A 15,267-nucleotide genomic window follows, 5' to 3' on the forward strand; every position below is an offset into this window, starting at 1 on the left:
CATCAGTGAGCTCTGGGTTTGACTGAGAGAGCCTGCCTTCATGAATAAGGTGGAGGAGTAAGCAAGGATGATTCCCTACATCAGCCTCAGGCCTCCACATGCATGCACACACAGGTGCATATGCATCCACACTCATGGGAGCAGCCACACACAAGCAAAAAAATGCATACATGCATACATGTACACCACACATGTACAAATACATGTGTGCAGAAATTCCCATGAATGTCGCATTGTGTTCCATTTATTTATATTTCTTGGTTATATTGGCTATTTTCTCATTGCTAAGACCAGGACCATGCAAGAAGCAACTTCGGGAAGTTAGAGTTTGTTTTGGCTCCTGATTGGAGCCTCATGGTGAGGAGGGCTTGACGGCCAAAGCTCCCTTGGCTGTGGTAACAGGAGCAGGAGGCTGCTATGAACATAGTTGAACAAATGCTTTTGTAGTATGATAGGGCACATCTTGGGTATATTCCCAAGAGTGATATTGCTGGATCCTGGGGTAGGTTGATCCCGAATTTCCTGAGAAACTGCCACACTGATTTCCAAAGTGGTTGCACAAGTTTGCATTCCCACCAGCAATGGATGAGTGTGCCCCTTACTCCACATCCTCTCCAGCAAAGGCTATCATTGGTGTTTTTGATTTTAGCCATTCTGGCAGGTGTAAGATGCTAGATGCTATCTCAAAGTTGTTTTGATTTGCATTTCCCTGATCGCTAAGGAGGTTGGGCATGACCTTAAGTGTCTTTTGGCCATTTGAACTTCTTCTGTTGATAATTCTCTGTTCAGTTCAGTGTCCCATTTCTTTTTAATTGGGTTATTTAGCATTTTAAAGTCTCGTTTCTTGAGTTCTTTATATATTTTGGAGATCAGACCTTCGTCTGATGCGGGGTTGGTGAAGATCTTCTCCCAATCAGTAGGTTTCCTTTTTGTCTTAATGATAGTGTCCTTTGCTTTACAGAAGCTTCTGAGTTTTAAGAGGTTCCATTTATTCAATGTTGCCCTTATTGTCTGTGCTACTGGGGTTATATGTAGGAAGTGGTCTCCTGTGCCCCATGTGTTGTAAACTACTTCCCACTTTCTCTTCTATCAGGTTCAGTGTGTTCAGATTGATACTGAAGTCTTTATGCTGATGAAATGTGTAGATGTTCTAAATCCGTTTCATAGTTCTATCTTCTCTGTAAATTATCTGGCACTTTCTCACATAGCCAGGCTTCTGCAGACAGGGCTGATCTCTTCCTTTCCTCTCTGTAGGATTTCATTTCTTTCTCCTGGTTGTTTGCATCATCCAAGCCCATGGTGCGGTGTTAAATGGAGTGACAAGAGCAGATACCCTTTTGTCAATCTTAACTGGGAGGGAACAGCCTGTCTTTCATAGACTGTGTGTAACAGGGGGCATGGTATAGGTCTCTATGTCAAGTTGAAGGGCTCCTCTAATTTCCATTTCTAGTGTGATTAGTTGTCACATGTTCCAGCACATTCTCAGCATCTGTTGGTTGTGGTTTTCTTCGTTGGTCTGTTGTTAGGAAGTTACACTGATTTCCTTGCATCCTCAAGAGAAGTCCCATTTGGTGAGTTCTCTATATTTTTAAGAAAGCTTGTGTCTGTAGATGAAGTATATGCACCTGTACTTACCTTTTTAGCAAGTTCATTGATGGCCAGGTGTGATGGCACACAACCTTAATCCCAGCACTCAAAGGACAGCAGCAGGTGGATCTTGTGAGTTACAGGCCCCCAGCCAGCCAGGGCTACACAGTGAGACGCTGTCAGGAAGAGGAGAGGAAGAAGAGAAGGAAAATGATGAAGAAGTAGAAGAGGTGGAAGACGCTTGGGTATCTCACAGAATGAATCAGACTGTTATTTCCTCTTCTGTTTTCTAGATAAGTGTCAGTATATACTGTTTCTCCACAAAACAAGCTCTGTAAAAAGTCGGGAGCTGGCAGGTCAGAAGTGTCCATCGTAGGAAGTTTATCCTATGTGACCTTTCCTTGTTATCTGCCTCTTAAATGAGTGTTAGCCTTTCATGGCCTTAAAGGATGTGCTCAGTCTCTTGTCACTCTAGCTTGAGTAAAGCCATGTGCGGTGTTCCCTTAGCATCCTACAGACACCCGTAGGCTCTGTAGTTGTGCACCTCTCTGTTTTAAATTAATGATTTGTGTTGTCTCCTCTTTGCTTCTTCACTCCAATAATCCCACAATGAGTTTGTCAATGAACTTGGCTCTTCAAAGAACCAGTATCAGGATTCTTTGGTTTTCTCTATTTTGGGGAGGAGGGGGAGGGAGAGATTCACTTTTTATTTTGAATTTTTTATCTAGCATATTTTGATCTTATTCTTTCCCCTCCCTTAACTCCTCCCAGGTCCTCCCTACCTTGGTTTGCTGCTACTGCTTTACTTTCCATTAATCCAATCTCTTCTTCCATCATGTGGGCCTTGGGGATCGATCTGGGGGCTGACGGACAATGTCCTCACTGCTTGGCCATCTCAGCATCTGTCTAGCTCTCACCATTTTCTTTCCTTGGTTTTGATATGTTCTGTTTTAGTTTTACAGGTAGATACTAGTCGCTGGAGATTTGTCTATTATGTGTATGGGTGTTCTGTCTGTGCGCTGAAGCATGCCTGGTGCCCACAGAGTTCAAAGGAGGGGGTCAGACATCCCTGACACTGGAGTTACAGACAGTAGTCAGCCACAGTGTCAATGCTGGGAACCGAATCCGGCTCTTCTGCAAGAACGACAAGTGTTCTCAGCTGTCTTCCCAGCACCTGTTTCATTTATATTTAGACAGGATCTTACTATGTAACCCAGGCTAAATGTAAACTCATAATTCCCCTGCCTCTGCCTTGGGAGTACAGATTACATCTGAACATCACATCATAAATAGAGTTTCTACAGGAAGCATGCTTGAGTCTCACTGCCTTCCTTCCCTTTAACAGTCTCTGCTGCCAATCCACAGTGTTTGAATCATTTGCGTTGAATGTGACTGTTGGTATGACTTGGCCTTCTTCACCTACGTTCTTTATTGTCCTTTTGCAGCTTTGATTCTGTGTTGATGCTCTCCTTAGTCACTGCTTAGGTATTTAGAGTACACAGTACAGCCTGAGTGCCGCCTCCCTTTGAGCTGTATCACACCATGCACGGTGCCAGAACTGCCAACACATCACTCTTAACTTTCCCGATCTTACATTGGCATTATCTATTTTTTAATTCTACATTTGTTATAGACTCACAATGCATTATTTCATGTGAAATTTTAAAAGCAAGCAAAGACCTTTCCTACTTTTCTGAGTATTTAGCCTCCCCAGTGTTTTTTATTCAGCTAGTTCACATGGTGATCTCAGTCTCTGGCCTCAGAGGACACCTCGATACTATCTGCAGTCTGGGACCTCTGGTGGTGAATTTCATGGAGGGGGCAAAGTACAGGTATGAAAGGCACCGGATCTCATCTGAAGGTCTCGAAGAAATTTTCTTGGGTAGCACCTTCTAGATTGCTGGGATGTCCCCCCTCTTTCTGGTCATCTGGCTTGTGTTCTAACAACACTGCTATTTTCGTTTCCTTTCATGGGTCTTTTTTTTTTCTTGTCTTTGGTTTTAGGTGGCATTTTCTTGATGTCACTTGGTGTGTTCTTTGTGTTTCTTTGCTTGAGGCTCATTGAGCATCCAGGATGCGTGGATCTGTAGTCTTTATCAAACCTGAAAAAATGTTGAGCTATAAGTTGTCCCACTTTGAGGATTCTGTCCCATCTTTTCCTCTCTGCATCTGCGTTTCATTTTTCAGATCTTTTCCATTTGTCAGTTTCTCCTTCCAAGGTATCTAGTCTGCGGTTCAAGTCACCCACTGGAGTCTTAATCTGAAACATGATTTCCATCTTTTTTATTTCTTCCATCTCTCCTTGGCATCCTTTTGTCTCACTCTTCCATGTTGGACATACTTGTAATGTTTTAATGTCCTTATCTACTGATTCTGTGATCCCTGCGTTAGTATGTATATGTTTGTGACAGGATTTCACACTGTAGCCTTGGCTAACCCAAAACTTACTGTGTGGACCAGGATAGCCCCAAACTTTCAGAGATTCCCCCACCTCAGCCTCCCTAATTCTGGATGTACCTCACACTTGGCTCTCCATGTGGATTCTAGTCTGTTAATTTTCCTGCCCATCTGTTGTTTTTCTGCCATGTTGCATGCCTGGTAAGTTTTGAGTGACTGTCAAATACCATGACCTTGCTGAGTATGGAGCTGTTCCTGCACACATAAATATTCTTCAGCTCTGCCTAGACTCTGAACCGTTAAAACAGCTGGTCTCTGTGAGCCCAGCTTTTTAGAGCTTTGACAGGGAGAGCAAGGGCATCCTTGTTTGGGTAGATTTTTCCCCGTGGCTGATGTGACTTCTTAAAGACTTCTTTGTGGAGGTGGGAGAAGTGTGCTTCCTAGTACCTTCTTGCCTCCAAAATGTGGTTCTTCTGCTCCTACCCCCGTGCGCACCAAGTGTAAACATAGATGTCATGGGGGCACTCTGTAGACCTTCAGAGTTCCTCCTAGGCCTCCTCCACTCAAACACTGAGCCACTGTGGTCTCCCTACACTATCACTACCATACCATGTCAGCAGCTCACTAAGGTCACAGGATTTCGTGGTCCTCACTGGAAACTGGGTTGTGGTCCATCAACCAGCTTTTATAGTCAAAGGTTCACCCTGTAGGTTTCCCATCCCTTGGGGACCATTATCCTGCACCAATGTTGTCCACTTTCTGATGACAATGATCTTGTTTGTCTGTGGCAATTTCTTATTTGCTTAAGACAAGAAGGAAGCCTGGTTCTGGTTGTTCCATCATGGATACACAGATGGCAGGGATGAGACACGGCATGGCAAGTGTCACATATGAGACAATGGATAAATAAACATTAGAGACTGCTACCTTCTAGGACAACCATGACGACTTTCAATACACATAGATGACTGCCTTCTAGTACACCCCTTGATGGCTGCTTTATAATGTTTCATGATCTTCTTGTTTAGTCTGCAGATGTATTTATCCTCCTCATTTGTGGACCTAAGGAGCATCTAGAATAAACCTTCCCCATGGATGTGTGCAGAACTGAGAATTACACATTAACAAGCAGATGGGGTCTTCTTGAAGCAGGGAACAGAAGCCAAGATGGAGTCATGGGAGAACTAGATTTGAGCAGCATCCAAAACAAGAGTATCTTTCTTCCAGCCCTTTGTGGCAACTGCCAGTCTGGGGAAATACTTCACGCTTTTGCAAAGCTGAAGGACCTCCATCTTCTGGGCTCCTACCCCTACTGCTCCTGCAGATCTGCCCACAGAGAGACCCCTCAGGGGACATCTGGTTAGTCAGGGTATTCCCTATTCCACTCTGAAAACCCTGGCTCTACAAGTCAATAAGAGAGCTGGGGTCAAACTTTGAGCCCTTCTGGGTCCTTAGCTTGTTTGTCTACCACCCCTGCTGGCCAGGCTGTCTTCTCCAGACCTTCAGCTTCTCCAATCAGGAGAATCTTTTGTGCAAGGAACTTTTATAAGACCCCGGGGATACAGATGTATACAATAGGGATACAAGCCAAACATTCCCATGGATAGGAACATACAACAGGCATACAAGTCAAACACTGGCTGATCATAAAACCGTGAAATAATTCATCTTAATTCAATTATCTGGTATTAGGATCTTACCACTTATCAAAGATGAAAGCAAATTAGTTACTAATTATATGGATGGGCTTGTTTTCCAGCACAATACAATTCAAAGTTGTGCTGATTTGATACTTAGGTCCTGAGTAAGACTGGCACGGGACTATCCGAAACCTTTATTCTCTATGGCACTGTGTACGTGTTTGATTTTGAATTTGTTCTTGGAGTCGTATGTTCGGAAATCTTTCACGCTAACAAGTTTCTTGGAACTCTGACATGTAGTTTATGTGGCCCTATGCAGGGTCAGACCCAGTTTAAGAAGCTTTGGCTTATTCAACAATGTCCTGGAGCATCGAGGCATGCGCACTCCGGGCTCGCCAGCCCACTAAACAGAAGGACAGCCACGTGGAAGGACAGACGCGTGGAAGGACACTGTAGAGGTTGGCCCAGAGCAAACTGTGCCAACGCTCCCTGCACTTGAACGCGTGTAAGTACACGCAATGTTTACACGAGGAACTTGCTCCATTTCAGAATCTTCTCCCGCGTATCTGTTTCTGCGAAGGAGTCACTGTGCACCAAGGAATCTCAAGATTATGCCTCCTGGGACAGACAATCCCATCCTGCCACCATCATGCTATGCAGATCCAAGAGCAGCCAGGCTTCCCTGGTGCCCAAGGAACACCAGATGTTTATGGAGGAGGCCTACAATTCAGGTGAGGATGCCCTGGATAGGTCAGGCAGTCAGTCCATCAAATCCCGGACCAGAAGGAGGCCCTCTCCAGGACATTATGTATCACAAAAGTTGTGAGCAGCTGTCTGTGAGACCCCCTACCTTGTTCTTGCCTCCTGGGGCACCAACAAAAGAAATAAAAAATTGTCCCCTCCTCCTCTTAACCACACCATTTTACACCTCAGAGCTTCAGCTTAGGCCTGCACCCCCTCTTTCTCGAATGCCTTTCTCTTCACCCCAGTGCCAAGGGGTGTCAGATGACTGAATAGACAGTGGGGGGAAAAAAATCAAAGAATTGATGTATAGAATGATAAGGAATTGATGTATGGAAGGATAAAGAGATGATTTTTGAGTGAATTTATGACAATATATGTGGATATATTGTTAAATTGATCAAAATATATATGAATAGATAGTAGTTAGCTAGGTGGGTGAGTGGACTGGTCAGTGGGTGAATTTATGAGCGCGTGAGTGAATGGGTGGTTAAACAGATGTGATGGACAGGCAGGTAAGCGGAGAGTTGGATCACTGGCTACGCAGAAACAGGATGGGTGGGTGTGTCGACAGATGGGATATGAACACAGGAACTATGAATGAGAGAATAAGGATATGCCAATGACATGCATTTCTGTTGTCCCCCCCAAAACCCCATGAGGGACTAAGTAAAAAAAATGAGACCATCAGACTCCTTTCCGATATGTCCAGCTCTCGTTTTCACTGCACACCCGTCCCTCTTTACCCCCCAACCCTCTGACACAGTATGACCTCTGCAAGGCCAACCCTCCTCACACCTCTCTTGTCAACTTTAGCCATCTGCTTCAAGATGCTGCGAGACATAGGCACCTCAGACCCTCTGCAACTAAAGTACATCACCAAGAAGATGAAGAAGATGGCTCACAGGTCCCCCAGCTTGGTGATGGAAAGCATCCATGACTATTTCAAAGACAACCCAGAGGTGCTATTTCTTGGGACCCTGGAGCAGGCGTGGGAGCATAGGGGACGGTTGGATCCCAAGTGGGGCTTAAACCCTGAATCCTACATAGGACAGTTGTACCATTCGGATAAAAAATGGTGCAACTCAATCTCCTTGTGTGCCAATAGACTAAATAGGGAGGAAGGGAAGTGTACTCACGTGGTCCCAACATGCTCAGAGCACTCTCATGAGGTAGAGGTTATGACTCTCAAAGATGAGAAGCTATGGCTTAGGGAAGAGAAGACTTACCTAAGGACACAGAACCAGTAAATGGTAGAAACTGATGGATAAATACGTTGGGGGGGGGGGGGCAGTGGACAAATGGATGGATGATAGGTTGGTGGGCAGATGGATATAGTGATTGATAGGGAGATGAGTTGATATAGGGAGGAGAGGAGGGGATGTGGGTAATGAGTAAACACAAGGATGGATACATTCATTTTCTTGGATGCATGAATAAATTAATGCATGGTTGAGGGAAAACCAGTCTAAGTGTTGATAAAGAGATGGCCTCCCTTTGGAGGTGAAGTTTTTAAATCCCACAGCAGTTTCCTGAAGACAAAAACAAGCTTTTCTTCCTCTCAGGTCTGTAGGCCAAGCTCAAGGTCAGCACAAGGCGGGTGTCCCCTAAGAATTGCCAAATGAATGTGTCCGCATGTCTCCCTCCCTCCAACCTCCCTGCGTATCCTCCCACCCGTGTTCTCCTTAGCAGCCCCTGTACCATCAGACGCCATCATCCCAACACAACCTCTGTCCTCCACAGATCTCCAACCGGCACAGGTTCCGACTCTTCCATGTCCTGCAGGCCGTCATTGGAGCCCGTGATGTCTTGGAAGAGACATGGCAGAAGTACTTCATGCAGTTGGCCCTGGAGCACATGACCAAGTCCACGGTAGGCCTCCCTCCCCTAGCACACTGACTAACCCAACTTTGACTTTGAGATTGAGTCATGTGCCTGGAGGTTCAAATCACATGGGTGCATAGGATTTCTGAACTCTCCCGTGCGTTTTCGTATGTCCATGTCATTGAAATGCCTCTCTGTGCAGGATCCTGCTAGATAGGGCCCTAGGGCTCGTATGTAAAAACCAATAATCTGGCTGTAGCCTCACTCTCTCTTCAACATCCTTCTCCTGATGCCCACACACCAGCACCTGAAAGGCCTGCTGCAAGTCTCAACTACTCTTTCAGCCCTAACCCAGCTTTAGCTCCTTCCTGCTTGATGGAGACATGCAAGCATGGGACTCAGCTGTCCCAGCCCACAAAACCAGGTGGGAGCCAGAGATCTCAGTGACCCTCCTCCATTAGCCTGTAGGCCATACTGGTCTCCAGGGGCCAGGGACAGGTTGTTTTCTCCAGATCCACTGGCTCTGGGAAGCCCTGTGTTGAACTTCTCTGCACACAAGGCATAAATGGTGTTCCAGGGACGATGACTGTCACCAAGGTTTACCACAGTCCACACTCTAGCCTTCTATATGTGAGAGCAGGCTTATTGCTCTGTCCGCATCACACCGAAGAGCTTGGAAGGCTAATGTCATGTGGAGAATGTTTTTAATGCCATACCCACTGCCACATTTCAACTACAGTCCAGCACAATGCCACGCAGGGCTGTGGAAACCATTCCCACACAAGGGCAGGAGACCAGCAGAGGGAGGTTCTGACTGAGAGACTATGGGGATGGTGAGTAACTGGGTGGAGAAGGCCTCCAGGCCATTGATGAGACACAGGTTGGCCAGGGTCTATGGTGGCAACGTTATAATCTAACTGCAATACGATTCTCACAAGCCCATCGGGATGTGAAGAACCTTGGTTCCTTGGGTCTTTTGCTCAGCCCTGCACTTAGCCAGCTTACCAAGTGATTATTATTACAAAAATAGGTGCTTCTGCCCTCACCAAAAGGTTCTTATGCCCCAACTTTACAGAAAGAGGGATGGGGGAGCTCACAGAGTTGGGGGACTTGCTAGCCCAGGTGATAGGAGCAGACTTGATGAGCCTCCTGGTTCCCAGCAAGTCTGAACGGCCTCGATATGCAGAGGAAAATGGGGAGCAAAGACTGTGTCCACCTCATTCTCTTTTTTCAAGTGTTTCCTGTTATTTCATCATTGGGAAGTGTATTGGACACACCAAAGAACTGCACAGCAAAACCAAGACTGACAGCAAGTGCCTGTCATACAAGCCTATGAGAGGCTGAGGCAGGAGGATCACCATGAGTTTGAGGCCAACCTAGACCACACAGTGTATTTAGGGCCAGCCTGAGCTATGGAATAAGGCCCTGTCTCAAGAAATTGAAAGAGAAACAAACAAGCAAACAAAAATAGCGTACACGCGCAGGTACTGGTCTGTTGTAGTAACACTCTTTGAGCAGGGACCATGGCTAGAGGTCAGGGCTGTTGGTCAGCTTGGGGCGTAATCTGGCTTCTATCTCCCTGGAGTGGACAAGGTCCCTGAGGCTTTCTGACATAAGATTGGGATTTGGCAAGCTAAGTGTGGGCAAGGTGACGGGGGCATGGCCACTCTGCGTGTTCTGTCTCTGCATGCACCTAGATGGGCCTCCACCTCTGCACCACCCAGTTGTTCCAGGACAGTCATGGTTTTGGGATTTGCCATGGGCTCATACTATCCAAACAGAGATCATATTCAGGCATTCCAAAGACCAGGCTGGTGTCCTGGGGTTGCCCTGGCTCTCGAGGTTCCTATCCCTTCCTCACTGAAGCCTGCTCCCTACAGCCCACGCCACCGCCTTCTCTGTCTGCTCTTAAGTTGGACATTACCTGGCAGCTTCCTCACAAAGAACATTTGGAAAGTACAATTTTGAATTCTCTGTAGGAATCTCTTCATTCTCTTGTACCGTGAGCTGAGAATCACTGTCCCCCGATCTTCGTGCCCTCAGTGTGGTTGTTAAAATCCAGGGCCATCTGAACCCAGGTCCTTCATATATATGCCCTGCTCTTCCTCCAAAAGCCTAGCATGACTTTGCCTTGCAGGCTCCCGACTTCCCTGTAGTACAAGGAATCTAATCACCAAACTAGTCATGGCCACACCTACTCCAACAAGGCCACACCTCCTAATAGTGCCACTCTCTAAGGGCCTATGGGGACCATTTGCATTCAAACCATCCACACCGTGTGTCCTCAATCTGGCACCAGCATCCTTGGATTCTGGAAAACTGATCAGCATCTATACTGATGACACTATTCCTTGGTCCTATGTCCGTGCCGAGACAAAGCTCCCTCTCCATGCTTTTCATCATCTCCTCTCCTCTCCCCTCCTTTCCTTCTCTCCCCTCCTCGTCCCTCCTCGCCCCTCCTCTCCTCTCCTATTTCATCTTTCTGTACTTGGAGTTCACAACATTTCAACCTTTTCACCAAGTACTATGGTGTTGCATCTAGAACTTTTGGGAGAAAACCATTCTATTGTTATTAGTGTATATTCACTACAAAACAACTGGCTTTGCTATGACCCATAGAAATGCATGCATCATGTATTTTGCTTTAATTCATCCTTGTTACTCTTTTCTGCCCAATTCCCACTAATCATCTTTCTCTCCCCCAAGTAGTCTTCTGTCTATTTTCATGTATTTTTGACGTATTTTTTTCAGTCTCGATTCCACATATGAGACAGGCAATAGTCATTTCTCCATCTGGCTTATTTTACTTGATCTCCTGTTCCATCCATTTTCCTGCAAAAATGAAAAATGGAAAATGTCATCCTTTGCGTGTCTGAATAAAGCTCCATTGTGTGTTTGTGCCACGTCTTCTTTATCTGTCCATCTTCTGATGGAGAACAAGGCTGAGCTGGCTATTGCAAACAGTGCCGTGTAAACATGGATGTGCGCTTGTCTCTGTGGTATGTTGACGTAAAACCCAGGAATGGTAATGGTAAATTGTCATGCGGTACACCTAACTTTGAGTTCTTGGAGGAATTGTCACACTGATCTCCACAGGTACTGCACACGCACAGGTTTGCACTCCCAACAACAGTGTGTAAGCCCCACCCCCAACGCCATCCACACAAGGACTTGTTTCCTTGATGATACCTTGTACTGGTTAGGTTTTGTTGCCAACTTGACATAAGCCAGAATGGATTGGAAAAATGGGCTGAGAGCATGTTTGTGGGATGTTGACTTGATTGTTAATTGATGTAGAAGGGCCCAGTCCATGGTGGGTGTTGCCATCCCAAGGCAGAAAGCCAGTTGAGCCGAAAGCAGTGAGGGAAGCAGCAGGCAGGGTTCCTCTGGGGTATCTGCTCCTGCGCCTGCCCTGACTTCCATCCGTAATGTATTGTGACCTAGGAGGAGAAGCCAAATAAATCCTACTTTACATTGATTCAGTCGCTGACTGGTTCACCACAGCCACAAAAAAGGCAAACTAGAACACAGCCATTATTCATGGGGTGATAGAGAATCTCAACATAATTCTGACTTGGATTTCCCAGACGGCTAAGGATGTTGAACTTTTTTTTTCATACGCTAATCGACCATTTGTAGTACTGCTTTTGAAAACTGCCTGCTCAATTCATTACTGGATGATTTGTCTTTTGGTGTTTAATTTTCCTCATTCCTTAGATGCTCTTGATATTAATCCCCTGTCAGATGAATAGCTACCAATGATTTTCCCCCACCCTGTGGGCTGACTTTTCACCCTGGTAATTGTTTCTTTGGCTGTGCCAAAGCTTTTTAATTTCATGCAATCCCATTTGTCAGTTTTTGCAGTTGTTTCCTGAGCTATTAGAGTCCATTTCAGAAAGTCCTTGCATCTGCTGTGTGAGCGCGGATTCCTGGAAAGAAGCTGTGTCTACAAAGGCTGATTAGCTGACTAGAACTTCAGGCACGTGGAGAGGATGGAATGTTAGGGACCCGTAGACTAATTACACTTTATCTTGGGCTATCTTTAGCCTATGGGATAGCCGTGCCTTGCCCCCTCTGTGTCAGAACAAACACTCCATCACTAACAGACAAAGACAGACCGAATATCCTAACAGGTTTAAGAAAAACTTCAGGAACGTGTTAACTTACCAAAACCCTAGTTTTCCACCAATCAACAGGATAAGTGTTATCGTATAGCATCTAAGGCCTAAAGCAGAGCTCCATTTTGCTTTCGTCCACCTACAGGCTGTCCCCACCAACCTATCTGGATTTTTCTTTGTTCTGTCGCTATAAAAAGTTCATGAAAATGCTACCTTATCAGAACATGGGATTTTGGATAACCTAAATCTATGTTCCAGAGCCGTGGTCAATCATACTTGGCTCTAGAATAAACTATCTCTTATCCCCTTTGAGATGAGATCTCTGTTTTTTATGTCAATACCCATATCTTGAATGTTCCCTCTATTTTTTTTCTTCTAGCAATTTCAGATTTTCAGGTCTTCCATGAAGGTCTTTGAACCACCGTGAATTGATTTTTATACACAGTGGGAGACAGCGATCTAGTTTAAGATTTCCACATGTGAAAGACTTGTTTTTCCCAACACTGTTGTGGAAAGCCATGATTTCTTTAACATATGTTCTTGGCATATTTGTTGTAAATCAAAAAGCTATAGGTCGCTGTATGGGTTTATTTCTGGAGCCTCTCTTCTATTCCTCTGGTTTGTTCATCTGGTTTTGTATCAGTACCACATTAGTGTTGTTACTGAGGCCCTGTAGTAGAATTTGGGATTAGGTATATGATAGTCCAGCATTGCTGACACTGCTTAGGCTTGCTTTGGTATTCAGCATCTTTTGTGATTCCATATGAATCTAAGGATTTCTCTTTCTGTAAAGAGCATCTATAGAATTCTGATAAGGGCTGTAGTGAATCTTTTAGTAATATAACCTTCTTCATAATATTAGTCCCATCAATCCATTAACAGTGAAATGTTGGGGACTGCGGACCGCCAGACCCTGAATTTCTTGTAAACAACTTGTTTTCGTCTGCTCCGAGCAGCCTGCAGCTGCTCTGAGCACGAGACCCTGATGGCAGGCTGGTGGGGCTGCAGCTGAAAGATCCAGAGAGCTGGGGCATGGCCAGAGCCCTATATAAGCTGAGCACAATAAGGCGGGGCATGCTTGGCATTCCTGTCTCAATGATGGCCCTGTGGCCCCGTCTCTGTCTGTCTGTCTGTGTGTTTTTAAATTTCAGCCTAGTTCCCATAGCACATAGCAAGTAGTTTTACAGTGAAAGGTCTGCCTTCCAGGGCCTTCTTTAAACTCTTTATTATGCAGTGTTTCGGTTTCCATGGTCTAAGTCTCTCATGTCCCTTGTTGGGTTTATCCTTGGTTTTGTTAGCTGTTTTTGAGGCTATTATAGTGAATGAGATTTGTTTCGTTGCTTTCTTTCTTGGCGTGTGCATTATCACTAGAAGGTCATTACTGACAGAAAGCGACGGTTTTATATGTTGATTTCTGTATCCTGCTATTCTGTCAAGTGTTTGTCAGATCTCGGAGTTTCCTAGTGGAGTCTTTAGGGTGTGTAGTGTAGAGAAGCGTGTCGTCTGCAAACAGGATGGAGATAATTTTGAGTTCTTCATTTCCTCTTTTTTGTCACTTCTGTTTCATTATCTTGTCTTTGTACACTAACAAGTAACTCGAGATCTATACTGGATACAAGTGTAAAGAACAGATGTGTTTATCTTGCTCCTGATTTTAGTGGAAATGCTCTCGGTCGTCTTCATTATTGAATGTTGGCTTTGCATACATGGCCTGTATCACATTTAGCGATGTTCCTTTCAGTCCTCTCTTCTTCAGAGCTTTTATTTTGGAGGGATGTGAATGTATTCAATTGCCTTTCTGCATCTATTCATGTGATTTCCGTCCCTGATTCTATTTATATCCTATAGACACTTAATTGATTTCCATATATTAAACTATCCTTCCATCCCTGAAATGAAAACAACTTGATTATGGTATGTGATTGTCTTGGTTACTGCTCTGTTGGTGTGAACAGACACCATGACCAAGCAACTCTTATTTTTTTAATAATTATAATATTTTATATATTATATAAAATTTAATATTATTTAATAATAATAATTAGGGGCTTGCTTATAGTTTCAGAGGGTATGTCTGTTACCATCAGGGAGCATGGTGGCAGGAAGGCAGAAGTAGCTAAGCACTCTACACCCTGATCCACAGGCAGCAGACAGAGAGAGAGACTGGACTTAGAAAGGACTTTGGAAACCTCAAAACCCACCTCCTCCAACAAGGCCACACCTCCTAATCCTTCCCAATAGCCCACCAACTGAAAACCAAGTGTGCAAATATATGAACCTATGAGGGCCAATCTCATTCAAACCACCACATTCCACTCCCTGGCCCCCCCAAAGGCTTAGAGGAGCCATATCATAATGCAAAATGCATTCAGTCCAACTTCAAACGTTCACAGAGACTTTCACAGTCTCAAGACTGCTTCTAAGTCCAAAGTCTCTTCTGAGACTCAAGGCAACTTCTCGCCTGTAATTCTCTGTAAAAAAAAAAAAAAAAAAAAAAAAAAAAAAAAAAAAAAAAACCACAGACTGCATACTTCCAACAAACAATGGCACGGAATATACATTACCATTCCGAAAGGAAGCACGTTGAGAAAATGCTGTATCAAAGCAAGATTGTCAAAGATACCACTCTTCAGAACTCCATCTCCTCCCAGCGCTGTTGACGGCAACACACTTCTCTCTCTCGGCCTGGTTCCAAACCCAGCCTGCAGCTCTCCCTGGCAGGTGCACCACAGCCCTGAGGTCCCCAACGTCTTGAGGTCTCCAGTACAATCCAGGGGTCACCTTCATAGCTTCACACAATGGCCTCTCCGGGTGTCCGTGCAGAGCCTCCCCTGACCCGTGCCTGGCTTCAGAGGCAAATTCCACACCCATTTCCTGTATTCTTTACTCTAAAGCCAGAACCACGAAAGTTGTCAAGTTCTTCCCATGGCTGGGGCTGGACCCTGAACCCCTCCTTGAAT

At 45.0% G+C, this 15,267-nt stretch overlaps 1 protein-coding gene across 1 annotated transcript in view; it reads left to right on the plus strand.

Moving 5' to 3' along the window:
* The window catches only part of LOC121461327 (maestro heat-like repeat family member 5), a 75,083-nt gene that overhangs the window by 10,941 nt on the left and 48,875 nt on the right, over positions 1 to 15,267 (plus strand). Inside the window, exons 2-4 of the mRNA XM_041672345.1 lie at positions 6,174 to 6,355; positions 7,182 to 7,327; positions 8,109 to 8,237. Coding sequence (XP_041528279.1) covers positions 6,174 to 6,355; positions 7,182 to 7,327; positions 8,109 to 8,237 — 457 coding nt within the window. The remainder of the gene's footprint in view (positions 1 to 6,173; positions 6,356 to 7,181; positions 7,328 to 8,108; positions 8,238 to 15,267) is intronic.

The sequence above is a fragment of the Microtus oregoni genome, unplaced genomic scaffold, assembly GCF_018167655.1.
Source record: "Microtus oregoni isolate MIOR12 unplaced genomic scaffold, Mior012 000022F_ref0000154, whole genome shotgun sequence".
In the NCBI taxonomy this organism is placed as follows: domain Eukaryota; kingdom Metazoa; phylum Chordata; class Mammalia; order Rodentia; family Cricetidae; genus Microtus; species Microtus oregoni.